Here is a 26,638-nt window from a genome sequence, read left to right as displayed (position 1 = left end):
TAAAATTACTATTAAATATCAGTATCCGTTACCCCTGATTTCGGATCTATTCTCTAGAGTCAGAGGTGCTTGCTGGTTTACCAAGCTTGACCTCAGGGGGGCGTATAATCTTATCCGCATTAAGCAGGGGGATGAATGGAAGACGGCGTTTAATACTCCGGAGGGACATTTTGAGTACCTGGTGATGCCTTTTGGGCTCACTAATGCCCCTTCTGTCTTCCAGCGCTTCATGAACGATATTTTCCGAGACTTTGTCGATAAATTTTTGATTATCTATCTGGATGATATTTTGATCTTCTCCAAGGATTGGGATGCTCATGTGGAACATATTCGGACTGTGTTCCGGATCTTGAGAGAGAATTCTCTGTATGTCAAGCGATCAAAATGCCTTTTTGGAGTACAGAGGATTTCTTTTTTGGGATTTATTTTGTCTCCGTCAACTATTGAAATGGACCCGGCCAAGGTACAGGCCATTTATGATTGGGTTCAGCCCACTTCTTTGAAGGCCCTCCAGAAGTTTTTGGGTTTTGCTAATTTTTATCGGAAATTTATAGCAAAATATTCTAGTATTGCCAAACCATTGACTGACCTGACCAGGAAGGGTGCGGATGTGTTGAATTGATCTCCGGAGGCGGTTGCTTCCTTTCAGGAGCTGAAGCGTAGATTTACCTCCGCCCCGGTTCTGCGGCAACCTGATGTCTCACTCCCGTTTCAGGTAGAGGTGGATGCTTCTGAGATTGGTGCAGGAGCAGTGTTGTCCCAAAAGGATCCGGTAACATCTAAAATGAATCCCTGTGCTTTCTTTTCCCGTAAGTTCTCTTCATTTGAACGTAACTATGATGTGGGGAATCGGGAACTGTTGGCCATGAAATGGGCATTTGAGGAGTGGAGACATTGGTTGGAGGGAGCCAAACATCAAGTTGTGGTCCTCACTGACCACAAAAATTTGATTTACCTAGAGTCGGCTAAACGCTTGAACCCTAGACAGGCTAGGTGGGCCTTGTTTTTTTACACGTTTTGATTTTGTGGTCTCTTTCCTTCCTGGAACTAAGAATGTCAAGGCAGACGCCCTCTCTAGGAGTTTCTTTGCTGATTCTCCTGTGGTGACCAAGCCTGCTACCATCTTAGGCGAAGGGGTAGTTCTTTCTGCCATCTCGCCCGATTTGAGACTTGCTCTGCAAGAGTTCCAGGAGGACAAACCCGAGCGTTGCCCCAGTGGAAAGTTGTATGTTCCTGACCAGTGGAAGAAGAGAGTGATGTCTGAAGTTCATTGCTCTGCATTGGCTGGTCATCCAGGTATTTTTGGTACTAGAGATCTGGTGAGTCGCTCTTTTTGGTGGCCCACCTTGTCTCATGATGTCAGGAATTTTGTGCAGTCCTGTGGGACTTGCTCCCGGTCTAAATCTTGTTCTCGCTCTAGTGGGTTGTTGATGCCTTTGCCGGTCCCCAGGAGGCCATGGACCCATATTTCAATGGATTTCATCTCTGATATGCCGGTCTCTCAAAGAATGACTGTTATTTGGGTGATTTGTGATAGGTTCTCTAAGATGGTTCATCTTGTACCACTCCCTAAGTTGCCATCTTCCTCTGAGTTGGTGCCCCTGTTTTTGCAACAGGTGGTTCGCTTGCACGGGATTCCTGAGAACATTGTATCTGACAGAGGAGTTCAATTTGTGTCTAAATTTTGGAGGACGTTCTGTTCCAAGTTGGGAATTCAGTTGTCCTTCTCCTCTGCTTTTCACCCTCAGACCAATGGGCAGACAGAGAGAACAAACCAGACCTTGGAGTCGTATTTGAGATGTTTTATTTCCGCTGATCAGGATGATTGGGTTTCATTTTTGCCCTTGGCCGAATTTGCTTTAAATAATAGAGCTAGTTCTGCCACTTTGATGTCACCTTTTTTTTGTAACTTTGGGTTTCATCCTCGATTTTCTTCAGGGCAGGTGGAGCCCTCTGCCTGCCCAGGTGTTGACACTGTGGTGGAGAGAATGCACCAGATCTGGGACCAAGTGGTGGATAAGTTCTCTCTCTCCCAGGAAAAGGCCCAGCGGTTTTCCAATCGACATAGGACCATTGGTCCCCAGTTTAAGATTGGTGATATGGTGTGGTTATCATCAAAGAATATTGCTATGAAGGTGGCTTCTCCTAAGTTTAAGCCTAGATTTATTGGACCTTACAAGATTTTGGAGATTATTAATCCGGTCTCTTTTCGTTTGGCTCTTCCTGTCACATTTAAGATCCATAATGTGTTCCATAAGTCCTTGTTGAAGAGGTTTGTTGAGCCAGTTGTGCCTGAGGTGGCACCTCCGGACCCTGTATTGGTTGAAGGTAACTTGGAATTTGAGGTAGAGAAAATTCTGGATTCCCGTCTGGCTAGACGAATGAAAACCTTAACGCTTCAGTGGTTGCAGGCAACTCATCACTGGACTGAATTACAATTTTTCAGATATTTAGGCTCCAACCCTATCCAGTCCACTTTTAGAATAATCTAAAGCTACATACTTTACGCCGGTGTGACTTTTCTCTGTTCTGTTAAGCAATAGTGAATCTGATTGGCCAAAACCCTCTCTGAAGCTCCACCCTTTACCGTTATTTAGAGACAGACACACCCCTGAGGATCCTTCCTCCAGATATAACAGAGAAGCAAGACTGTCCAGTAATAAAGGAAGCCACAGGACCTCGGTGATAGCAAAAGTCACAAGATCACAAGTAACAGCAGCTGTCACTGGACCCCTAACAATACAAATTATTGTTCTACGCCTTGACGCGGCATTTCTGGGCTCCGTTCAATATGTCCCCTACGGTAAGCTGGATCTAAACTTAGCCCCAAATTATGCCAACTGGTGCAGAATCCTCGGAGGCAGAACCAAGACCCCTACTAACAAGAAAAGCCACTGGGGCCTCAATAAAGACAACAATCATGGAAACCTTAGAAACTATAAAGGCCAAAGAACCCACTGTATAGCACCCGGGACACTCAGTAACAGGGTCATTCTTAGGACCCCCAATAAGATAGACAAGCAAAGGAACCCCAGTAATAGCAACATGCCAAGCAACAGCTACATTACCTCCCAGTTACAACAACAGTCTTAAGAAAGCTAGTAACAGCACAATCTGAGGGTCCCCCTGTAATTTAGACAGCCACAGGACCCCAAAAAATAGCAAGAGCTACAGTAACTCAAGGCAAATGTGACAACCACAGGACGCCCGAAACATCAAGAGCTATGTAACTCCCTGCAAAATGTGACAGCCACGGGACCCCCGAAACATCAAGAGCTACAGTAACTCCGGGTAAATGTGACAGCCGTGGGACCCCCAAAACAGCAACAGCTACGTGACTCCCGGTAAATGTGACAGCCATGGGACTCCCGAAACATCAAGAGCTACAGTAACTCCTGGTAAATGTGACAGCCATGGGACCTCCCGAAACATCAAGAGCTACAGTAACTCCCTGTAAATGTGACAGCCGTGGGACCCCCGAAACATCAAGAGCTACAGTAACTCCTGGTAAATGTGACAGCCGTGGGACCCCCGAAACATCAAGAGCTACAGTAACTCCTGGTAAATATGACAGCCGTGGGACCCCCGAAACATCAAGAGCTACAGTAACTCCGGGTAAATGTGACAGCCGTGGGACCCCAAAACATCAACAGCTACGTGACTCCCGGTAAATGTGACAGCCGTGGGACCCCCGAAACATCAAGAGCTACAGTAACTCCGGGTAAATGTGACAGCCGTGGGACCCCAAAACATCAACAGCTACGTGACTCCCGGTAAATGTGACAGCCGTGGGACCCCCGAAACATCAAGAGCTACAGTAACTCCTGGTAAATGACAGCCGTGGGACCCCCAAACATCAACAGCTACGTGACTCCCGGTAAATGTGACAGCTGTGGGACCCCCAAACATCAACAGCTACGTGACTCCCGGTAAATGTGACAGCTGTGGGACCCCCGAAACATCAAGAGCTACAGTAACTCCCGGTAAATATGACAGCCGTGGGACCCCCGAAACATCAAGAGCTACAGTAACTCCCGGTAAATGTGACAGCCGTGGGACCCCCAAACATCAAGAGCTACAGTAACTCCTGGTAAATGTGACAGCCGTGGGACCCCCCCGAAACATCAAGAGCTACGTGACTCCCGGTAAATGTGACAGCCGTGGGACCCCCAAAACCAACAGCTACGTGACTCCCGGTAAATGTGACAGCCGTGGGACCCCCAAACATCAAGAGCTACAGTAACTCCTGGTAAATGTGACAGCCGTGGGACCCCCCCGAAACATCAAGAGCTACGTGACTCCCGGTAAATGTGACAGCCGTGGGACCCCCAAAACCAACAGCTACGTGACTCCCGGTAAATGTGACAGCCATGGGACCCCCAAACATCAAGAGCTACAGTAACTCCTGGTAAATATGACAGCCGTGGGACCCCCCCGAAACATCAAGAGCTACGTGACTCCCGGTAAATGTGACAGCTATGGGTCCCCCAAAACAGCAAGAGCTACAGTAACTCCTAGTAAGAGTAACAGAAAACACCCAGAAGGAAGGAGTGGGAGGGCTTGTAGGTGGAGTTTTAGTGCCCCAAGGGTGATGTCATCATACCATAAGGGGGTCACAGAATATTCCCTGGTGGGCTACCCTGGTATAGCAGGCACAGAGATATATGCGTCCACTTCTGTTCATGTAGAACATTTTCTCGTAAGTTATTTTTGCCTTCCGAGGTGTTCACCTCCCGCTCGTTCTTATCCTCCGCATCCCCTCTCCCCTCCGCGTGTGTCCGTACTCTCGGCCGCTACAATGAATATTTTATTTCCAAGCATAAGTGATGAAATGTAACAATCCATACTATATGCATTATTCACCGGTCCACTCTATTCATTATTCAGCGAGTATTTCTTTCAGGGGACTGATGGAATAAATTTGATTTCTGAGAAATAACATTTTCGAAATCAGATCTAATATTTGTTTTACATTTCCCCCATCCGTCACGATGTCAAGTTAAAGGTGACATTGTCAAACACTTGACTTTTTACGTAGTTTTTCCAACAATTTTTCATATTGTTTGAATATAGCGATGAGGAGCTTTAGAATCCGTCTGTTTCACCTACAATGTATCCATCTTGAGTGGAATTACGCTCTTTCTGCACTTAGAATTCTGTCGGTGTTAAGGTTCCAGAATATATCACTTCCCTAATCTCAGTTTACCATCCTACCCGTGCTCTAGGCTTTATCAGCAACCTAAGAGAAACATCCTCCATAATCTGTATCTTTTACTTTCATCTCCATGTTTCCTCTCGTGCTGCACCAGGCTCTGGAATACGTTTCATCAAACAAACTGATTTCTAACATCGAAAGATTAAAGGTTTTCAGGTACCGGAATATTAAGAAATCTCAGATAACTGTTTCTCAGATCTATGCTATTAGGTCACATTTTTAACTGCAACTTTGAAGGTGACTAGAGGATTTCGGGGTGCAGAGCTCTGCGCTCTGCTTTTTCCGTCAGCCTCATAGAAATGGAATGGAGCGGTGGTTAAGTGTCTGACCTACTGCTCCATTTTTTATGCTGATAAAAATTCCCATTTTTCCCACCGATCATTAAGTTATCACCCATCCATGACATAGACGATAACTGATTTTCACCAGACAACCCCTTTAAGTATCAAGCATTTTTCCAACCAGTACGCATGTGCAATCCACTGCCCTGTTTGTCGTTTCCTCCTACTGTCATCTACCAAGCTCTTACCATTCTGCTCCTCATTACATTTTCTCCTTAAGCGCTGTTTACTACCCTATCCACGCTGTATGGTTTGAATCCCCCCCCTTCTTTCCCCTTTGTTTTCGTGATTTCTCTTGTGCTGCACCACAACTCTAGAATGCGCTTCCTCAGAAAATCTAATGTATTCTGAACATTCCATTTTAAAGGGGTTGTTTTCTTTCTGAAAATGTCCAGCTCCGGCTGCAATTTGTTAAAAGATAACTAACTAAGCTGTACTCACCGTCCCCAGGTCCACTGATGAGCATCCGCTGCTCCTCCTAGTGTCTTGCACTGTCACCACGTCGGCAGCCAATCATTAAGCTCAGTGGCTCTGCTAGCGTAGACAGAACACCTCCTTCAGAGGCGCTAAAGCCAATATCAGAATCCAGGAGCAGCAGCGGAAATTCACTGTTGACCTGGGGACGGTGATTACGGCTCGGTTTGTTAATTTTCCCTTTCAGGGAGGCTTATCATGTCCCATTATCTCACTCCTTTCCTTTTATCACCATTACAGTTTTCCTCCCTTCACATAAGCCTGCAGCTGCTGTATCCTCCAACCGTTCTGACATGGTGTTCTGCACTATTTTTGCTACAGAGGTTTTTTTTTTCTTTATTATGGATCCTATAAGAAAAGAATCATGACATGCTCTAAAAACTAAAGACCTTGTGTATGGAGGCACCACATGGTGGCACACAGGGTCCTTACGGGTCAGTAGTACCAACTTTTATATATAAAACTTTTGTATTAGTATTTCTATAATGCCCCAGAACTTGAAGGAAGTAAGAATGAGCTGAGCTGGAGATTTTCTATTGATTGTCTGCAGGATAAGGAGCCGTGGCCGAGATCTGAAGAAATGCTGACTACTCACAAGAATCGTTTAATAATCTGCATCCCGATGTTTAATGAACTGATAAACGTGACAGATGTAGAATTATAGAATGAGGAAGAGTTTGGAACAATCTAATAAAGTAAAAAAAAAAATAATAAAAACGGATTGGACGATTATAAGTATTGTCTTCCCCCACCGCTGTCTGTCCCACTAATCTCCATCTGTCAAATAATCCCATTAGTTCTCCGCAGGATTTCTACATGACTGGAATCCCCAATTAAGGGCATTTTAAGCTACATTCATTCTACTCAAGACATCAACTCGCTAACTAACGCGCCCATGTTTAACATTTTTTTTAATATAATTATTGATCAGTCTTGTGATTTTTTTGATATCAACTTTATTACCTTATTTTGCTTCCTTCTCGCTCAAACCTCATACTGAAAGTGCTGTTCTTGTCTAGTTCATGCTACTTTAGAAGCTGCTTTGAATTGCTGATTTAGCAAGAAAGTGCTGTTTTATCCTAGTTCATGCTCTCTTAGAAGCTGCTTTGTACTTCTGCTTTTGCTTAGTTCATGCTTTTTTAGAAGTTGCTTTGAACTGCTGTTTTTGCCTAGTTCATGCTCCTTTAGAAGCTGCTTTGAATTGCTGCTCTAGCATGAAAGAGATGTTTTAGCCTAGTTCATGCTCTTTTAGAAGCTACTTTGAATTGCTGTTTTCTCCTAGTTCATGCTCTTTTAGAAGCTACTTTGAATTGCTGTTTTCTCCTAGTTCATGCTGTTTTAGAAGCTGTTTTCAACTGCTGCCTTTGCCTAGTTCATGCTACGTCAGGAGTTTCTTTGAATTGCTGCTCTAGCATGAAACTGCTGTTTTAGCCTAGTTCATGCTATTTTAGAAGCTTCTTTAAAATGCTGTTTTAGCCTAGCTCATGCTCCTTTAGAAGCTGCTTTGAATTTCTGCTCTATCACGAAAGTTATGCTTTAATCTATTTCATGCTCTTTTAGAAGCTGCTTTGAATTGGTGTTTTTGTCTAGTTCATGATCTTTTATAAGCTCTTTTGAACTGCTGTTTTCAACTAGTTCATGCTACCTCAGGAGTTTCTTTGAACTGTTGCTCTAACATGCAAGTGCTGATTTAGCCTAATTCATGCTTTTTAGAAGCTTATTTGAAATGTTTTTTGCCTAGTTCATGCTTTTTTAGAAACTGATTCGAACTGCTGCTTTTGCCAAGTTCATGCTCCTTTAGAAGCAGCTTTAAACTGCTGCTTTTGCCTAGTTCATGCTCCTTTAGAATCTGCTTTGAATTGCTGCTCTACAAAGAAAGTGATGTTTTAGCCCAAGTCATGCTCTTTTAGAAGCTACTTTTAACTGCTTCTCAAACAAGAATCCGCACTCCAACACTATTTATATACAATCTTATACAATATAACTCTCTGAGCATGGGGGAGAGAAACAGAGACGCGCACACTGTGAGAACATTTAAAAAAAAGTGTCTGAGTAAAGCCACATTTCTTTATGCAAATGCTTTTATTTTGCTACAAGTTTTTTTTGAAGGTGTCCACACCATAATACGGAATAGCAATCTACCCACTTCATTTTTTCAGTTTTTTTTTAATGTATTTTCCTTTTGTATGCACTTTTGCTGCAGATTTGATGCATGCAGGATTCTACAATTACATGTGTATTTTTCAGGCTTCCCATAGAAGTATATAGGGAAACAATGTACCAAAAATCGCAGATAAAACAGCAACTTTAAACGCACAGTAGTGGGCAGGAGTTTGCATAAAATCACATCCACTTTGTTTGAACTGTTAAATGCATTGGATTTTCTGCACAAAAAAAGGAATGAAAGAAAAATGCCGAATTTATGCTACGTAGGAACATAGCCTCAGAATTCTTGCTACAGCAGCAGTTCAAAGCAGATTCTAAAAGAGCTTGAAGAAGAGAGCATTTTCAGCCTGGGGTTTGATAGAGAAGGAAGGAAAATATAATAATGAGTATATTGTCAAGATTCATAACTTTGCAAAGGCTGATTAATTTAAAAAAAGTTTAGTTACTGAAAGCTGACCAGAGGAACAGCGTCTGCAAGTCATGTCTGCCACATACAGAGGGCATTTAACCCATTTCAACGTTAAGTAACAGGAAATATGATGGATGAGAATATGATCTTCTAGTCTACATCCATAGTCAAGGAAAACATGCTTTATTATTTTTTTTTTTACCCTGAAACAGCGCCACTTTTGACTATAGACCAGCTCTAGTATTGCAGTTAAAGTGAAGAGGGCTGAGCTGCAATACCAATCACAACCTGTGGGTGGCACTTTCCCTGTGAAAATAGATACATTTGTAACAACATCAACATATTGTAATTCACATTGATTGTAACAATTCAAGGGGTTGTAGAGGATTAGAACATCCCGGCTGCTTTTTTCCAGAAACAGCGCCACACCGGCCTATGGGTTGTGCCTGGTACTGCAGCTCTACTTACGTAAATGGGTCTGAACTGCAATACCACACACAACCTGTGGACAGGCGTGGTGCTGTTTTCATAATCTGTACTACCTCTTTAACATTTACGGACTATATAGTAATTGTCATAGCTGACGGGGTGAACGTGCTACATGGGGGCACGTTGGTTCATGGTCCCTGTTGGAATTAGGTAGAACAGACTACAATGTACAAAATAAATAAAATAAAGCAGCAGCAATGCAAAGGTTATGTTGCTGGAATGGCCCGAGGGTGAGCGGGGGGGGACATGTATATAATGTAGATAGAATGTTCTGTTAGTCTACGGAAAAGCGGACAGGAAGGGCAGAAAAAAGATAAGAGGTGCTGATAAATATACAGAAAGATCGGCCCACGCACAACGCCCCTGCTCATGCTCAGCAACAACAATTGCCCAGCACAACGCCCCTGCTCATGCTCAGCAACAGTGGACCAGCACAACGCCCTTGTTCATGCTCAGCAACAATGGCCCAGCACAACGCGCCTGCTCATGCTCAGCAACAATAGCCCAGCACAACGCCCCTGCTCATGCTCAGCAACAATGGCCCAGCACAATGCCCCTGCTCATGCTCAGCAACAATGGCCCAGCACAATGCCCCTGCTCATGCTCAGCAACAATGGCCCAGCACATAGCCTCTGCTCATGCTCAGCAACAATGGCCCAGCACAACGTCTCTGCTCATGCTCAGCAACAATGGCCCAGCACAAAGCCTCTGCTCATGCTCAGCAACAATGGCCCAGCACAATGCCCCTGCTCATGCTCAGCAACAATGGCCCAGCACAACGTCTCTGCTCATGCTCAGCAACAATGGCCCAGCACAACGTCCCTGCTCATGCTCAGCAACAATGGCCCAGCACAACGTCTCTGCTCATGCTCAGCAACAATGGCCCAGCACAACGTCTCTGCTCATGCTCAGCAACAATGGCCCAACACAAAGCCCCTGCTCATGCTCAGCAACAATGGCCCAGCACAATGCCCCTGCTCATGCTCAGCAACAATGGCCCAGCACAACGTCTCTGCTCATGCTCAGCAACAATGGCCCAGCACAACGTCCCTGCTCATGCTCAGCAACAATGGCCCAGCACAAAGCCTCTGCTCATGCTCAGCAACAATGGCCCAGCACAACGTCTCTGCTCATGCTCAGCAACAATGGCCCAACACAAAGCCCCTGCTCATGCTCAGCAACAATGGCCCAGCACAAAGCCTCTGCTCATGCTCAGCAACAATGGCCCAGCACAATGCCCCTGCTCATGCTCAGCAACAATGGCCCAGCACAAAGCCTCTGCTCATGCTCAGCAACAATGGCCCAGCACAACGTCCCTGCTCATGCTCAGCAACAATAGCCCAGCACAACGCCCCTGCTCATGCTCAGCAACAATGGCCCAGCACAAAGCCTCTGCTCATGCTCAGCAACAATGGCCCAGCACAACGCCCCTGCTCATGCTCAGCAACAATGCCCTAGCACAACACCCCTACTCATGCTCAGCAACAATGGCCCAGCACAACACCACTGCTCATGCTCAGCAACAATGGCCCAGCACAACGCCCCTGCTCATGCTCAGCAACAATGGCCCAGCACAACGGCCCTGCTTATGCTCAGCAACAATGGCCCAGCACAACGCCCCTGCTCATGCTCAGCAACAATGGCCCAGCACAACGCCCCTGCTCATGCTCAGCAACAATGGCCCAGCACAACGGCCCTGCTTATGCTCAGCAACAATGGCCCAGCACAACGCCCCTGCTCATGCTCAGCAACAATGGCCCAGCACAACGCCCCTGCTCATGCTCAGCAATAATGGCCCAGCACAACGTCCCTGCTCATGCTCAGCAACAATAGCCCAGCACAACGTCCCTGCTCATGCTCAGCAACAATGGCCCAGCACAACGCCCCTGCTCAGCAACAATGGCGCAGCACAACGCCCCTGCTCATGCTCAGCAACTATGGCCCAGCACAACGCCCCTGCTCATGCTCAGCAACAATGGCCCAGCACAACGCCCCTGCTCATGCTCAGCAACAATGGCCCCGCACCACTCCCCTGCTCATGCTCAGCAACAATGGCCCAGCACAACACCCCTACTCATGCTCAGCAACAATGGCCCAGCACAACACCACTGCTCATGCTCAGCAACAATGGCCCAGCACAACGCCCCTGCTCATGCTCAGCAACAATGGCCCAGCACAACGCCCCTGCTCATGCTCAGCAACAATGGCCCAGCACAACGCCCCTGCTCATGCTCAGCAACAATGGCCCAGCACAACGCCCCTGCTCATGCTCAGCAACAATGCCCTAGCACAACACCCCTGTTCATGCTCAGCAACAATGGCCCAGCACAATTCCCCTGCTCATGCTCAGCAACAACAGCCCAGCACAACGTCCCTGCCCATGCTCAGCGACAATGGCCCAGCACAACGCCCCTGCTCATGCTCAGCAACAATGGCCCAGCACAAAGCCCCTGCTCATGCTCAGCAACAATGGCCCAGCACAACGCCCCTGCTCATGCTCAGCAACAATGGCCCAGCACAACGCCCCTGCTCATGCTCAGCATCAATAGCCCAGCACAACGCCCCTGCTCATGCTCAGCAACAATGGCCCAGCACAACGCCCCTGCTCATGCTCAGCAACAATAGCCCAGCACAACGTCCCTGCTCATGCTCAGCAACAATGGCCCAGCACAACGCCCCTGCTCATGCTCAGCATCAATAGCCCAGCACAACGCCCCTGCTCATGCTCAGCAACAATGGCCCAGCACAACGCCCCTGCTCATGCTCAGCAACAATAGCCCAGCACAACGTCCCTGCTCATGCTCAGCAACAATGGCCCAGCACAAAGCCCCTGCTCATGCTCAGCAACAATGGCCCAGCACAACGCCCCTGCTCATGCTCAGCAACAATGGCCCAGCACAACGCCCCTGCTCATGCTCAGCAACAATAGCCCAGCACAACGCCCCTGCTCATGCTCAGCAACAATGGCCCAGCACAACGCCCCTGCTCATGCTCAGCAACAATGGCCCAGCACAACGCCCCTGCTCATGCTCAGCAACAATGGCCCAGCACAACGCCCCTGCTCATGCTCAGCAACAATGGCCCAGCACAACGCCCCTGCTCATGCTCAGCAACAATGGCCCAGCACAACGCCCCTGCTCATACTCAATCCAATGGCCCGGAAGACTGACCAAAACATCTACCGTAATAGGCCAATAACATTTCAGCTAACATATTTTAACCCCCTCTAAGAGAGAGAATCAGCTCCTATGGAGAGATATGAGAAGCATCTTTCTTTTGCGCCATCAATCTACAGGACCCCCAGGCAGTGGAATTGCATTGGAGGGGGCCCATAGGAGAGGTTGTGCCAGATGCCAAAGTCTATGGGGAAACAAAATGTCAACCCCTGCCTCTCCCCCACGCCAACCACATCGTCAAGTTATCGGCGTCAGGACATCCTGCTTTTTCTTTGAGTGGTGCAGTGATGGCTCACCCAAGAGCGCAGTAGGAGAGATGAGTTTGTCATCGGCTGCTGCACTCTGCATAGGCAGTAACCGGATCGATAAATTACAAAGCTCAGTGTGTAAGGAAGTGAATGTTTCCATCTCGGTCACTGCTTATGCAGAGCGTGGCAGGTGATGACAAAACTCATGTGCACTGCTGTGCTCTGCATAGGCAGTGACTAAGAAGCCAGAAAATGACCAACTTATAAATGAAGATTGTCTTCATTTAATTTTTAAGAGTTACTTTTTACATTATTACACTTTTACTAACCCTAGCACTCAGGTTAGGTTTAGAGCTAGGGCAATAAAATTGTTACATAAAATAACAAAAAAAAAAAAAAAAAGCAAAATAGAGAACAACATATAACACATTTACAAAAAAAAACATACGAAAAAAACTTCTATCGGAATCTTCTTGAAATTACAATAGATGGGCCTTGGGGGATTAGCGGTTTAATTCTAGACTGGTAGAAGGGACGCAGGGAACGCTAGCGGTTCACAAGGGGGGGGGGGGGCACAAAAGGCCTTACCCCAAATTCTGCACTTTCGTCCTCCCTGTTCTGTTTCTGTCAGATCTCAAGAATATTTACCGGAAACCTAAAAGCTACATAACGAGCGCGGCAACATGCCGCCGAGCTGAACGGCGTACAACACAAAAGATCGTCCTGATCGGAAAACCTGACCTGGCGGAGAAGAGTGGAGACAGATGGAAGAGACAGATGGATGAATAACAGATCTGTAGAAACACTGAGAAGATGACACTGGGTACCTGGCATAAATTCCACTTCAAAACTGGGCAACAGATCAGCAAGCACCCCTGTCTTGCCTGGAAAAGAGAAAGAGGAAAGAAAAAAAAAGAAGAGAAATTAGTTGTTTGTTTTTTTTTTTTTTTAGGTAAATCGTGTCTAGATCATCCCTAGAAGAGCAGAAATAAGAAGGAAACGGTGGTGGAGACATTATGAAGCTGACCTGGTTAGAAACCAGCACCACCAGTAAGTCAAGAGCAATCCCATCTATGACATTGGTGTCTTTTTCTCCGAAAGATTCGCTCCCGTCACTCACCAGAGGACCTTCCCTGACCATTACAGCGCCTCTTTATGGATTATACAAAATTGCAAAGTGATATATTTTAGGCTGCGTTCACACGTCACAGTTTTTTCAACGCGCGATTTTGCAGCGAAAACGCAAAAAAAAGCACATCCCATCCAATCCTATGGCATTCCGCACATGCGCTAATGCTGCGGATTTTCCCGCGGCGGAATCGCATTGCGGAAAAATAGGCAGCATGCTCATTATTTTGCGGAATCGCGGCAATTCCGCCCACATAGGAATGCATTGTTCCGCTTACTTTCCGCATGTTGCTATGCCCACCATGCGCAAAGTAAGAGGAAAATGTGCTGATGGTACCCAGGGGGTGGAGGAGACTGTCCTCCGGGCTGTGGGTACCATATCCCTGTAAAAAATAGAATTAAAATAAAAAAATTGTCATATTCTCACCTTCCGATGACCCGCGCAGCGTCTCCAGGCTTCAGTGATACACGCGGCAGGTCCCGTTCCCAGTGATGCATTGCGATAATGACCTCTGCTGACGTCGCATCTCGCGATACTGTAGCGGTCCCGCGAGACCGCGACGTCATCAAAGGTCATTGCCGCAATGCATCACTGAGAACGGACCTGCGGGAGCATCACAGAGGCCTGAAGACGCTGCGCGGGAGGTCGGAAGGTGAGACTATCATGATTTTTTATTTTTTTTATTATTTTTAACATTTGATCTTTTTACTACTGATGCCGCATAGGCCGCCTCAATAGTAAAAAGTTGGTCACACTGGTCAAATACTGTGTTTAACGAGTGTGACCAACCTTTCAATTTGTTTGCCAAGCAATGCTACAGATCGCCTGGAAAACGCTAGCATTCTCAAAGCTAATTACGCTTGCAAATTGCTAGTTTTTTCGCGGGAAAATCACGGGAATTTAAAATGCGATTTTCCCGCGGAATGGAATTCCGGAATTTTCGCGATAACTTCCGCGGGAGTTCCGCTACGTGTGCACTTAGCCTCACAGTGCGTCTACAGTGATTTTTTTTTTATGGTCCCACAAGGATTTCAGAAGCCATACTGGTTATCACGTTGGAGTTGTATAAGTTCTTGAAAATCATCTCTAGATCCTAAGACCTAGTATAGTCTGGGGCTGAAAACAATAGAGCAATAATAATAAAATACCATTTTTCTCACAATCCATTAAGAGCCATGTCCTAGGACGATCCAGATGATTTGGAGAGCGGTCACATCAGTGATGCAACTGCTTTCCACGCCAGCCGGGACACACTGAGACAGCAGCATGATTATGACCTGTAGTGTGTCGCGCTGACGTGAGAAAGTCACCGGAGTTCATAGCCGATGACCCCCGGGTCACCTGACTGATGTCACTGCTCGCTGTGTGAGAAAGAAATCATCTGGATCGTCATGGGACTCTTAATGGATTATTATTGGAGAGGTGAGGAATATGGTGTTTTATTATTTTTGGTCTTTTACAGGGGACATGGGTTTCAATGGATAATAGGTGGCAAGGTGAGTATAACTATTTTTTTGTGAATAAATGTGCAAAAGAGGGTGTGGAGTTTTCTATTTTTAAAAAAGACGTTATTTTGTGTCTTTTTTACAATATGACTCTGGGGTTAGTAATGGAGCCGTCTCCAATAAAATGGGTGTGTGTGTCCATATTTGCGGTCCTTAAAAAACGGACACAAAAAACGGACGTATGAAAACGGCCTTATCAGCTTGTGTATAGAGGTATTATCAGTCATTGTACAGGATGAGGAGGATATGGGACCGATATGGGACCTGGTATTTTGAATGCTTTCTATGCATTATGCATTTTATATGTTGTATGATCTCCGATATATGCTCTTTATGCTAATTTTGTTCCCTGTTAACTGTTTAACGATGCATGTGCGCCCATGGTGGTCGTGTTTACTTAGTTTATGCCCATCTTTGTGAACTTGTTTATGCCTGCCACTTTAGGGCTTTGGTTGTGTGCATGCCCGTTGTGCCTGCTTTTGTTCGGCGATGGGGCGGGCGTCTATTCACATTTCTCCGGGCCCCCGGGAACCTTCCCCTTCCCCCTGGCCCGGGGTGATGTGTGACGCTTTGTCCCTGCATCGCCGGCGTTTGCAGTGCCAAACCATTCCTATTGGTTCACCGGTGATCACGTGACATAGTCACATGGGGCATAAGAAGGTCTTTCACCCATCCCCGCGACACTTCCCTTGAGAAAGCGTGTCTTTATACACGCGAAACACGCGTCGGGCTTGCCCCTACCTGGCCCCGTGCTTATTCAGCTCCTGCCTCCATCCCCGGTAAGATACCACTCTCTATACTTGGCGCACTTAGTGCCCTTGGTGTACCACTATATTTACATATTGCGGTGCAGTGACTTTTAGGTGGATGTAGTGAGGTGGTATTTATCACTGAATTATATGTACTTGTATGCCACTTTATGCATGGTGGCTGTCTATTTGCCTGGGGGTCTCTGTCCTTTCATCCTGTGGTGTTGTTTCTTTCATGATTTTAGCTATCATTACTTGCAATTATACTTGTATGCATTAAATTAATAAAAATGATTTTTTTACTCTACTCACCCGTTTGCTCTGTTTTCCTCCTTGCATGCATAGGATGAGGAGGAGGTGAGCTGTGACATCACCTATTGTGAATGGTGGATCCTGTGCTATCTACTCTATATAGAGGTGCTATCAGTCATTGTACAAGAGGCAGAGGAGGTGAGCTCTAACATCAGCTAAATCTAATGGTCATTACTCCATGCTAATTCTCTTGGATCTCTCCGCAGCATTCGACACTGTGGATCATCAGCTCCTCCTCACTATGCTCCGTTCCATTGGCCTCAAGGACACCGTTCTCTCCTGGTTCTCCTCCTATCTCTCTGACCGCTCCTTTACTGTATATTTTGCCGGTTCCTCCTCCTCTCACCTTCCCCTTACTGTTGAGGTTCCTCAAGGATCGGTTCTAGGTCCCCTCCACTTCTCCTTGTACACTGCCCCTATTGGTCAAACAATCAGTAGATTTGGTTTCCAGTACCATCTCTATGCTGATGACACCCAATTATACGCTTCTTCTCCTGACATCACGCCAGCCTTTCTAGAAAACACCGGCGATTGTCTAAACGCTGTGTCTAACATCATGTCCTCACTATATCTGAAACTGAACCTGTCAAAGACTGAACTCCTGGTGTTTCCTCCCGCTACTAATGTACCTATACCCGACATTGCCATTTCTGTGGGTGGCTCCACTATTACTCCCCAGCAACATGCCCGCTGTCTTGGGGTCATACTTGATTCCGAGCTTTCTTTCGCTCCCCACATTCGATCACTGGCTCGCTCTTGTTATCTGCACCTCAAAAACATTTCTAGAATTCGACCTTTTCTTACTTTCGACTCTGCAAAAACTCTCACTGTTTCTCTTATTCATTCTCGTCTGGACTATTGTAACTCTCTTCTAATCAGTCTCCCTCTTACCAAACTCTCCCCTCTCCAATCCATCCTGAATGCTGCAGCCAGGATCATATTCCTCGCCAATCCTTACACTGATGCCTCTACCTTGTGCCAGTCATTACACTGGTTACCCATCCATTCCAGAATCCAGTATAAACTTATTACCCTCACCCACAAAGCCCTCCATGCCTCAGCACCACCCTACATCTCCTCCCTTGTTTCAGTATACCACCCTACCCGCGCACTCCGTTCTGCTGATGACCTGAGGTTAGCATCCTCATTAATCAGAACCTCCCACTCCCGTCTCCAAGACTTTTCACGTGCTGTGCCAGTTCTTTGGAATGCACTACCCAGGCTAGTACGATTAATCCCCAAACCCCACAGTTTTAAGCGTGCCCTAAAAATGCAATTGTTCAGACTGGCCTATCGCCTCAATGCATTAACCTAAATATTCCTGTGTGGCTCATTTCAAAATTTTTTACCATATCCAGGTTCCTCGCATCATGTTCTCACATGCTTTATGCATTTAATAGCCCTCTGTGTCTGTACTGTTACATATTTAGACTGTTAACTGGTTCATGCAGCAAAAGGAACACCCGATTCTTACACTAGGGAAGGTCCAAACAATAAAAACAATAAAAGCAATTGTTACCACCCACCTTTCGTGTCTCCCCTTTTTCCTCATAGATTGTAAGCTTGCGAGCAGGGCCCTCACTCCTCTTGGTATCTGTTTTGATCTATGTGGTTATTGCTATGCTGTAATGTCTTTTGTCTGTAGAAGTCCCATCTACAATGTAAAATGCTGCGGAATATGTTGGCGCTATAGAAATAAAATATATTATTATTATTATTGTGAATGGTGGATCCTGTGTTATCTACTGTATATAGAGGTGTTATCAGGCATTGTACAGGAGGAGGAGGTGAGCTGTGACATTACCTATTGTAATTGGTGGATCCTGTGTTATCTACTGTATATAGAGGTGTTGTTATGGATTTTTGATTGATATAGATATATATCTGTGCGTGCTGCGGCCTGTCCTAATTAGACAGAGTCTTATGAGCGCTCAAGGAAGGAAAGATGCCAAGCCTAGTTAGCAGCAATCCATTCCAGCAAAACTCTGGAAGTTTATTCACATTCATGGTTTTTATCAGTTCGTACAGAAAGGAGTGGTTACTCATTAACATAAAGGCTGAACTTCTTATCTAATTGGTCAGTTTAAATGCATGTACATATATGGGTGTCCGACCTGACGTGACTTAAACATCAGATGATTTACTGTCCCTTGTCTTGCAATGTCAGCAAGACTCCAATATCGGCTTGGACCATCTGGCCTAACTTCCTCTTCTGTATGTCTGGGAGAACTATCACAAGACAATGCTATCATGAGATATCATCAGCCCCCCAGACTGGCTCATGGGGGGGTAGCAGGTCATTTCCAATAACTGGTTACAAAGTTCAAGCTGTGAATATGTATCTGTGTGCATAAGAGTATATGGAGTATATAGCCTATAGCAGGCAAGTGAGATCTATATGAAATGCATATACATATATATTTCCATAACAGTGTTATTAGTCATTGTACAGGAGGAGGAGGTGAGCTGTGACATCACCTATTGTAATTGGTGGATCCTGTGTTATCTACTGTATATAGAGGTGTTATCAGTTATTGTACAGGAGGAGGAGGTGAGCTGTGACATCACCTATTGTAATTGGTGGATCCTGTGTTATCTACTGTATATAGAGGTGTTATCAGTCATTGTCGTTGACCTCCCTTGACCAGTGGCTGACCACTGGTGAATAGGGGGAACTGTACCGCCTAATGTGACAGAGGCATTTTATACTGGGCTATCAATGACTTTTCCTGGACTGGCGACAAGGACTTCTGAAGATATTCTTGGATCTTCCTTGGTGGAGCATTCTCTGAGAAGTTCATGAAGTGTTAGCGTTTCACAACTTCAGGAGCTGATTTACAGTAACCTCTCCGATAAAATCAGCTAGGCGACCAAGTATTAGAAAACCCTCATAGGCGTGCCACTAGTCAATGGAGAAAATCCCTGTAGTGCCACCTGAAATCATATGTAATCTTGTAAAAAAAAAAAAAAAATCACCCCATGATGGAGTTTGTCAACAACTTCACCAATACTCCATACAGTGCTCCTCCAAAATACTGTAGGTCTTAACACTCTTGTACACCTTGTTCTTCGTTGGTTTCCTTTTCCTCAGTTTCCATGTTGGGATTATTTACAGAAATGTCAACAGCGATTTCTCCTTTATGATTTTTTTTATACTGAGATCCCATTACAACGTAATATGTGCCATTAGGGATTGGTCATACAATTTATCTGAAAAGCTGTTTAAGGTTCCACAAACCCAAGATATAAAAGAAGAAAAGTCTCATAAAAAACTAAGCTAAAGCTCTGTGATTACGGCGTTGAGTTACGAGGACTTGAAGGCATCTGTTACACGGTTAACAGGTTTCATAATGATAAGGTGTAGAGAACGTACACAGAGGAGCCGAGAAGTAACACAGGAGATCTGAGGAAACGGAAGAGAGCGTTCCAAGGAAGGAGAAAACATATCAAGAACCTGGGAAAGAGCATTTGCTTAAGGAGAAAGGAAAAAAAATGAAGGGAAGTGTGGATAATAAAAACATTAAGATTAAAAGGAGGAAAAAGGGAAACTTAAGGTTTAACACATGGGATCCGAAGGGGAAGGATAAATACATGAGATCTGTAGAGGAAGGGGAGATCTGAGAATGAAGAATGGATTCACAGGATCTAAGGAGGAAGAAATACATGGAAACTGGGGAAGGAGGGAGAAATACAAGGGATCTGGGGAGGAGGAAGAAATACAAGGGATATGATGAGGAAGAAGATACAGTATATGGGGGTCTAAAAAGGATGTAGGAATACATATGATTTGAGGAAGCAAGAAGAAACACATGGGATCTGGGAAGGAAGAATATGAGATAGGTGGGAATTGAGGAGGAAGAACAATAGATGGAAACTGGAGAGAAAGAAGGGACACATAGGATGTGAGACAGAAGAAATACATGAGATGTAAGGAGGCAAGGCAAATATATGGTATCTGAGGATAGAGAAACAATACATGGGATCTGAGAAGAAGAAAAGGAAGAATGGATTCATGGGATCTAAGGAGGAAATAGGAATACATGTGAGATACTTGGGATCTGGCGAGGAAGAAAGAACACATGGCGTGTGAGGAGGAGGAAGAATATATGGGATATGAAGAAGGGAAACATGGGGTATAAGGAGGAAGAAGTAATACATGGAATCTGAGGAGAAAGAATAAATATATGTGATCTAAGGAGGAAGTAGAAATACACGTTGTGGTGTAGTGACCACTATGTCAGCTAGGGGGCTGTGTGGGTGTCCCAGGACGGGTGTACAGGCACATTCAGTTTGGTAACAGGAGCAGGGTCCTAAATGACCATTATGGGTCTCAAGGTGGGTGGCCTTGGGATGCAGGCTCCAGGGTGTATTGATCAGCAGAGGTACTGCTGATATTTCTGTTACACTGTGTCAGGGAAGCCTGTGTGTGTCTGTGTGCAATAGAACCTTTAGTGAGGTCATAGCCAGGTGATCACCTGTGGGTGTGGTTACAGGGCTATGTAATTGAGGTGTTTGGCACATGTGAGAGAGTCTGTCTGAGTGTGGATAGACTTCCATGTGTCCAGGTGGAACACTACAGAAAGTGTATACGGGGAGGACTACAGCTCCCAGCATGTGCTGAGACTCTTGGTCCGAGTCTCCAACCACGGACATTTGTGTTCTTTTGCCTAAGCTAGAGGCTATTTTGGTAATGTGCTGCCTTGTGGGTTTATGATGCAAATAAACCTCATGAACTTTGGGAAGAACCTGTCGCATATTTGTCTCCCGCTGCACCTGAGCGAGTCACATCCCTACAATTGGTGGAGAATGCGGGCAGCGACTCCCAGAAGCACGTGTGGCAGCGCTGGCGATTCTGAGCCAGGAGAGCAGACGCTCTGACAACCGTGAGTAATACTGACCGAGGTCAGAGAAAGTGACTATTAATATTTGTGGGATACCTCTGAGGAGAAGAGGCGTCCAGGAACCTGTGTGGCCGACACAGGTAACAGACAGGAGTCTGTGTTGCACTGACCAGGGTCAGTGAGAGACTGTGTTCCTGGAGGGGTCAGTGAGCAAGGTCCTGGAGGGTCAGTGTTGGGAGGTTCTGGGAGAGGAATCGGATCCCTGAAGCACGTGATATGACCTTGGACCTGATGAGGCGTGTGTTGGGCAGTCTCAGGCGGAGACGGATGTCCTGAAGAGCACCCGCTGAGCCCCTGGACCTGGTGAGGCCGGTGTGTTAGGAGACCCTGGGAGGAGGGTCGGCTCCCTGAATAGCACCCGGTGCGCCCTGTGTGTTGGACGGTCTCAGGCGGAGACGTTACGTCCTGAGTGGCACATGGACAGGACACGTGAGAGACTGTGCATGTGTTTTTTTTCCTCTTTTTTTTTTTTTTTTCTTTCCCTCTACAAAACCTGAAGGTGCTTGCTGTGGCTCAGTGGGGTCACGAAGGTCTCGCAGCACAGGGACCTGGTGTTTTTCCTCTTTGAGCATTGGTAGCAGACGCTGTCTGTCTACGCCATCCTGCTGCAGCTTTATGGCATGTGACTAAGCAGATACAGTAGTTGTGGCTTTACACAACTATTAAGGGTGAGTACCCTGTATTATTGCTGCATAACCCATTATACCTGCACTGGTAAGGCCCTATGGGCGCACTTTTGTGATTTTTTTTTATCTTTGAGGGTGACAAGCGGCTTCCGGTAACCCGGCGGGGTTACGAAGGGGACAAGCGGCTTCCGGTGGATCGGCGGGTCCACGAAGACGGCGCAGCAGAAACTGCAGTGACACCAGCCGCTGTGTATGTGTGTTTGAACGGCAGCCGGAGGTGCCGGTGGTTTGTGACAACAGAAGCTGTGGAGGTGCCAGCAAGGACTTGTCTGGTATCGTGAGAGACAAACTGTGTGGTGTGAACTGTGGCATAAGAAGTTCTACAGAACAGACATGGGGAAATCCCAAAAGGGAGTGGTAACCCAAAAAGGGGTGGAGTCCCAAAAGGGGGCGGTGACCCAAAAGGGAGTGGTAACCAAAAAAGGGGTGGAGTCCCAAAAGGGGGAGGTGACCAAAATTGGAGTGGCAACCCAAAGTAGGGTGGTGGTCCAGAAAGGGGCCAAGTGTGAAGAAGTGACAGCACTGGGTGTCTCAGTAGGTACGTCTGGAGTACCGCAGTGCATGTGCAGGTCTTTTTCAGAATGTGGAATATCCTTTCCAGGGAGTAATGACAGGCCACAGGTGTGTACCGTGATGTTGCACCGGGAAGGAGCCTTTGGTCGGCTGGAAGCAGAGAGTCAGGTGACTCTGACAGGAACTCCTCTCGTTTTCTCTCTGACCGAGAAAAACGTCAGGGTTCGCTGTAAACACGGGGTCACGGTGAACTACGCAGTAGACAGAGTAGTGTTTGAGGGGACCAAAGGTGGTGAGTGCCAAGGTAGAGGGATACCACGGGACTTAGTCTATGCCTGGGAGAGGGGCCGGGACTTTCTTTTGTTTGATGACGTTTGGTCGGACGATGGAGATGCTTCGACTGTGGGGCAAGCGGACACTGAGACAGTGACGGCTCCTGACATGGACAGGTCAGAGGTAGAACTGACCAGAGGAAGAAGTACATCTGCCCAACTGACGGACCTGACGTCTCGTGATAAGACAGATGGTGGGCTGGGAGATGAGACGACTGGACTAGACACATTGGTGCTGGACGGTAACTGGAGGGATCACTCGACTGGTGTGACTGACCCAGTGGTACCCGTTGAAGATATAATTAGAGAAGTGGTGGTGCGACACGTGATGGACAAAAGAGAGCAGGATCGTGAGATACAGCTGATAAAGGAGACTGTAACAGAACATGTCGAACGGGAAAGAGTCCTAAGGCAAGCAGCTGAGCACAGAGTGGATGAGCTGGAGAAGGAAGTCTCTGAGCTCAGAGGTCACCTGTCAGCGTGTAAAACTAGGAACAAAGCTATAGTGAAGGATATGGAGGTGCTCAGAGAGGCCCAAGAGAAGCATCAACAGGAGATTCTCAGGAGAGAGGATGAGCGTCGCTACCTGGCAGAGGAGCGAGATAAAGTTCTGCAAGAACTCAGTGGAGTAGTAAAAGGTCTTCTGCGGGAGAAGAAGTGGATGGGCGAAGACGTACAGCGGCCGTGCCCGACTGATAGCAAGGCAGAACTGCCAAAGCCCATCTTGGAAAAGGGTCCTGAAGACTGTAAATCTCAGGAAGACGGTGAGCCAAGAGCTGCACAAGACAGTCACCCGGTCTTGGCAGATACCTTGAGGGGAGTGCCCGTGGGGAACCCAGAGCCATCTGTCCAGGATGAGAGCAAGTCCATGACCTTCAAGTGCGTGATGGAGGTACCCGAAGACGTGCGAGAAGCGTGTGCCAGCGAAGGTGTGCATGAGACCTTTAAAAAGGCAGTAAAGGCCTATAGTGTGAGCTGGGCACCAGAAACAGACCAGTTGGTGATACTGGCAGAAACAGAAGACACAGAGAGAAGGGTGGCTGTCCTGAAGGAGATGCACCTACAATGTCTCCGCACGAAACAGATGCTCGTGGAGCGTAATAGGAAAGCCGCTCGACGTCTGGAGCTTGCAAGGGAAGCTCAAAGTCGGCTGGGCTTTGTGGAAGACATAATTCCGGTACCCAGAAATCTGGTGGGGAAAGTCGTTGGCAGACTTGGAAAGGTGATGCAGGAGATGGTGAATCGATCCAGTGTGAAGAGAGTGAGGATCCCACCTGCTGCTGAAATCCAAGTCGCTGTTGAAGATGACATGGTTCCTGTCATTGTGGTTGGTTCGGTGGAAAGCATTGGGAAGCTTCGCATGCTCCTGGAATATCGGGTAGCGTACCTGAAGGAGATTGAGCAGCTAAGACAGGATCAATTGCAGATGAATGAGCAGATAGAGAACGCCAGGTGGCGTCCACCTCCAACCCAAGGTGTAAGGACCCGAAGGGATCCTCCAAGGACTGAAAGGACGGGTAGTCGAAGGCAAGAACGTCGAGAGTCCGCAAGTGGCCGTTCTAATCTTAGTAACATAGGCACGAGACCCGGTGGTGGACATAGCGACAGAGGGTCAGATTCAGACCAGCCAGTTGGACCAGCTGGACGTGGGACTCATGACTGCGCGAACTGGGAGAGCCGGCCAGTGAGAGAAAGGTCGGGTGACGGAGCGCACTGCAGACAGGTGGAGACTAAAGAGTGTCTGGTCACACTGACGGACGTTGACGGGAAGGCCAAAGCCCAAGGCCGAGATACTGACCGCTGGGGGCGGGGGAGGCCTAACGTAAATATGATGCAGTATGACTACCGAAACAGACGGAGATGGTCCTCTCAACTTGTAGGGCAAGGTGACATGGGTGCCAGGTCTCAAGATCCCTGGGTGATGTCATGTGTTCAACCCCACAAGTTTGAACAGAGGGGGGAGGTATGTGGTGTAGTGACCACTATGTCAGCTAGGGGGCGCTGTGTGGGTGTCCCAGGACGGGTGTACAGGCACATTCAGTGTGGTAACAGGAGCAGGGTCATAAATGACCATTATGGGTCTCAAGGTGGGTGGCCTTGGGATGCAGGCTCCAGGGTGTATTGATCAACAGAGGTACTGCTGATATTTCTGTTACACTGTGTCAGGGAAGCCTGTATGTGTCTGTGTGCAATAGAACCTTTAGTGAGGTCATAGCCATGTGATCACCTGTGGGTGTGGTTACAGGGCTATGTAATTGAGGTGTTTGGCACATGTGAGAGTGTCTGTCTGAGTGTGGACAGACTTCCATGTGTCCAGGTGGAACACTACAGAAAGTGTATACGGGGAGGACTACAGCTCCCAGCATGTGCTGAGACTCTTGGTCCGAGTCTCCAGCCACGGACATTTGTGTTCTTTTGCCTAAGCTAGAGGCTATTTTGGTAATGTGCTGCCTTGTGGGTTTATGATGCAAATAAACCTCATGAACTTTGGGAAGAACCTGTCGCATATTTGTCTCCCGCTGCACCTGAGCGAGTCACATCCCTACAACGTGTACTGTGGAGGAGGAAGAGATACATGGGATCGGGAGAAAAACAAGACATAGATGACATCTGAGAAGGAAGACTGGCTACATGGGATCAAAGGTGGAAGAATAAATATGTGCCATATAAGAAGAGCGAAGAGATACATGGGATCTGAGGAGAAAGAAAGGACACATGGGGTGTGAGGAGGGAGAATAAATACATGGGATCTGAGGAGAAAGGATGGATACATGGGATCTGAGGAGGAAGTAGAAATCTATGACATTTGGGGAGAAAGAAGAAACATATGCGATCTAATGAAGAGGAATGAATACATATGATTTGAGGAGGAAGAAAAAAACATGAGAGATACATGAGATCTGAGAAGGAAGAAGGGATGTATGGAATCTGGGGAGTAAGAAAATGCATGGGAACTGAGGACTGAAGAAGGAATATATGGGGCAGCACGGCGGCTCAGTGGTTAGCACTGTTACTTTGCAGCGCTGGGGTCCTGGGTTGTATGTTCTCCCCGTGTTTGCCTGGTTTTCCTCTGGGTTTCCCGATTTCCTCAGAATGTCCAAAGATATTCTGGTAGAGAATCTAGATTGTGGACCAACGTTAACGAGATCTGAAAATGATGTGGAAGTAAAGCCGCTACATACAGTACGTAATATGTACAAAATGTGATTTGAGGAGGAAGAAGGGATCTGAGATTGAAGGATACATTAGATCTAATGAAGAGATACATGAGACAAAGGAATGACGGGATCCGGGGAAGGTGAAGGGAGCAAGGACAAAAGTGATCGAGCGAGAAAGGAGGCGCGGGATTAAAGAAGGAGATATAGGTTACGGACAGAAGTCATCCCTGGGATTCAGGATTGAAGAAGGGGGCATTGAGATAGATAAGGATTCATGGGATCTGTACAGGAAGACGAGAATCGCAGGATTAAGGACAGAGAATTTGGGATCTGGATAGAAGAAAAGAGCGAGAAAAAAAAGAAACAGAAACGTGTAAACGACAAAATAAAATGATCCACACAAGTGAATCTGCTGCGCACAGCGGAGCGCGGGACTGTGATAGTCGCGCGTCACGTAGAAGGAGCGGCTGGCAACTCATCGCCTCCATGAGACTCTTGTATCAGTCTCTAGACCTGCAGCAATGAAATCACTGCCTGAATATAAAGAAGGATCTTCACAGCCAGCAGCAGAGAATATAGGGCAGAGCGTCACACCCTGCCCTCATCTACTGAAATATTCATTGTATGGCGGCGGTGGACACGAGACCCCCCGCGGCAACTCATAACTCACTGCGTGACCGGGAACATTATTAGCGTCACCCACTTACAGGCTGTAAGTCATTGCGCTGAGCCAGGCCACAAATACAGCAGATGTGGATTATCATACTTCAAGGGGGCGATCAACATAGAAAATCCCTTTTAGTTAGAATTGTTGTGATCCTTACTGATCAGCAGC

The 26,638-nt window shown here is 46.8% G+C and overlaps 1 protein-coding gene across 5 annotated transcripts in view; it reads right to left on the bottom strand.

Moving 5' to 3' along the window:
• ILDR2 (immunoglobulin like domain containing receptor 2) overlaps positions 1-26,638 on the bottom strand; it is a 260,220-nt gene that overhangs the window by 38,615 nt on the left and 194,967 nt on the right. For 3 of the 5 annotated variants that reach the window (XM_073577125.1, XM_073577129.1, XM_073577127.1), the window contains exon 4: positions 13,346-13,402. The exons of the other annotated variants lie outside the window; for them this stretch is intronic. In XM_073577125.1, the coding sequence (XP_073433226.1) occupies positions 13,346-13,402 (57 nt within the window). The remainder of the gene's footprint in view (positions 1-13,345; positions 13,403-26,638) is intronic. 5 annotated transcript variants of the gene reach the window in all.

The sequence above is a fragment of the Dendrobates tinctorius genome, unplaced genomic scaffold, assembly GCF_039654945.1.
Source record: "Dendrobates tinctorius isolate UK_male_01 unplaced genomic scaffold, ASM3965494v1 ptg000054l, whole genome shotgun sequence".
Lineage (NCBI taxonomy): Eukaryota > Metazoa > Chordata > Amphibia > Anura > Dendrobatidae > Dendrobates > Dendrobates tinctorius.
Note: the sequence above shows the minus strand (reverse complement) of the source record. Positions and strands in the feature narration are given on the sequence as shown.